Genomic DNA, 1,955 nt, shown 5'->3' with positions numbered 1-1,955 from the left:
TCCATCCCCTCCATGTTCCTTCATAGGATTGTAGAAACAGTCAGGTTGGAAATGGCTTCTAAGACCACCCAATCCAACCCCAGCCCATCCCCCCCATGACTGCTCACAGAATCATAGAAACATGAAGGTTGGAGAAGACCTCTCAGGTCATCAGGTCCAACTATCACCTCATCCCTCACGGCACGGCTGTGAGCTGTGTTCTCTGCTTGACCCAAACTCCACCACGTGCCCAGTTGGACCCCAGTCCCTCGTGTTATGGACTCCATGGCCCTTGGCTCATAGGAGGAGGTGCTGCCCCGTGTTGGGACAGACAGCGCTTCTCCTCCAATGTGCTTTTATCAGTTAACCATTGTTTCTCTAACCCTGTTGCTAACCAGTCATTTTAATTTGTAGCTTGTGGAGGGCATGACCAGCTCAGCACTAATTAACCCTCCAGCTTCTCGGTCCGAGCCTCAAGTAGGTATTGCTTCATTTCTAACTTGCTTGATTAATTGCTTTAATGAACTATATGTGTATATGTATGTAAAGATCAGCAAAAAAAGGCATTTCTTTCTGCAATGACCAGCACTCAAGCAGATGTGGCGTGGATGTCCCACTGGGGCTGGTCGCTGGGGTCCCACAACAACACAGAACAGAGGGAGGTGTCTGCTAAGCTCTGTGCTTTCGACCTGCTTTGGATGGATGCCTTTTAAGAACCGTGCTGGAAAGGGAACTGTTTAGGGTCAGTTTTCCATCCTCCTCTTTTTTCAATTGCTTTTACAGAGCGAGGCAAAACAGGAGCTGAATCCCCACGGCTCCCTGTGGCTTGGGACGCTTTGGTTGTATGAAACACAAATAAACCCTTGAATGGCAAGTCAGCAAAGCCATCCCAATCAAAGAAAAAACAAAAAGTCTGAATCTGCAAACCGTTTGGAATGATTGGTTATTTGCTGTGTTGTCTAGATCCAAAATCAAAGCACATGTTTTACGGCTTATCCTGTTACCATCAGCTGGAAGGGCTCTTGGTGTTGGATATCTCCCGGTGGAAGCGGGTGCCAATGGCCCGTGCTGCAGCCCAGCTGTCCCCTCTGGCTGGCTTTGTTCTCCTGCTGCTCTGTCCATGCCTGGGGACAGCCCATGGCACTGCTGTTGACGTGCTTGGGGCGTGGGATGTGCTTGGGGACAGCCCATGGCAGTGCGTGGGACACGCTCAGGGCAGGTCTCTGCAGAGGGCTGAAGGATCAGGATAAGCTGAGGATAACCCAGGGGAAAATTCCTCCTTGGGAAGAGCTTGAGGTGAAGGGATGTGGGGAGGTGATGAGCATGAAAAAGTCTTCCTCAGCTCCCTGGGTGTAGGGTGACCCATCCATCCCAGTGCTTTGGCTGGGGTCTCCTGGCTGGGACTCACACTGGAGCAGAGGAGGAGTGTGGATGTGGTGTTTTCCAAGGCTGAGACCCAGGGTACCATCTGCAGAAACACGATAACCAACATCAGGGGAGGTGAACCCATAAAGGGTCGAGCTGTTTTGGCAGAGATCTGCTCGTCCCAGCTGCAAAGCTTCCTCCCAGCAGGAAATCTGCTGCCCAGATGGGAGCTGTGGGGATGTCTTGAGTCTGGGGCAGTGGCTCAGCTTCTCTAGAGGCAATATTTATTAGTGCTGTGATTATCTATTATTCCCCCAGAGACATGTGAAATTATTAGAAGAGCAAAAATAATGGTTAAGACTTCAGTTCTGCCATACCTGTTCTGCTCCTGGCTTTGCTGTCTGGCCAGTAACCTGTCTGTGCCTCAGTTTCCCCACCTGTGGCCTGGCTGAGGTTCACCAGAACCCAACACACCCATTCCAAGGCAAATCCTCAGCTTCCCACAGCTCTTTTTGCTCCAGACTGAAATGACCTGTCCAGTGCATTTTGTGAAACACATCGGGTTGTGTTGGGTTGGGTTGAGTTGAGTTGTGTTGGGTTGAGTTGTGTTG

At 50.6% G+C, this 1,955-nt stretch overlaps 1 protein-coding gene across 2 annotated transcripts in view; it reads left to right on the top strand.

The window, feature by feature from the left end:
* The window catches only part of LOC122192442 (dysferlin-like), a 5,610-nt gene extending 3,661 nt beyond the window's left edge, over positions 1-1,949 (top strand). The window contains exons 5-6 of one of the 2 annotated variants that reach the window (XM_042892988.1): positions 394-456; positions 566-1,949. In XM_042892988.1, coding sequence (XP_042748922.1) covers positions 394-456; positions 566-652 — 150 coding nt within the window. In that variant the 3' untranslated portion in view covers positions 653-1,949. The remainder of the gene's footprint in view (positions 1-393; positions 457-565) is intronic. The other variant, XM_042892989.1, reaches the window with a different exon arrangement.
* The last annotated feature ends 6 nt before the right edge of the window (positions 1,950-1,955 follow it).

Source organism: Lagopus leucura, unplaced genomic scaffold, assembly GCF_019238085.1.
Source record: "Lagopus leucura isolate 7727_CA_CO unplaced genomic scaffold, USGS_WTPT01 34465-0_obj-0_obj, whole genome shotgun sequence".
Classification (NCBI taxonomy): Eukaryota; Metazoa; Chordata; class Aves; order Galliformes; family Phasianidae; genus Lagopus; species Lagopus leucura.
This window is presented reverse-complemented; position numbering and strand designations above follow the sequence as displayed.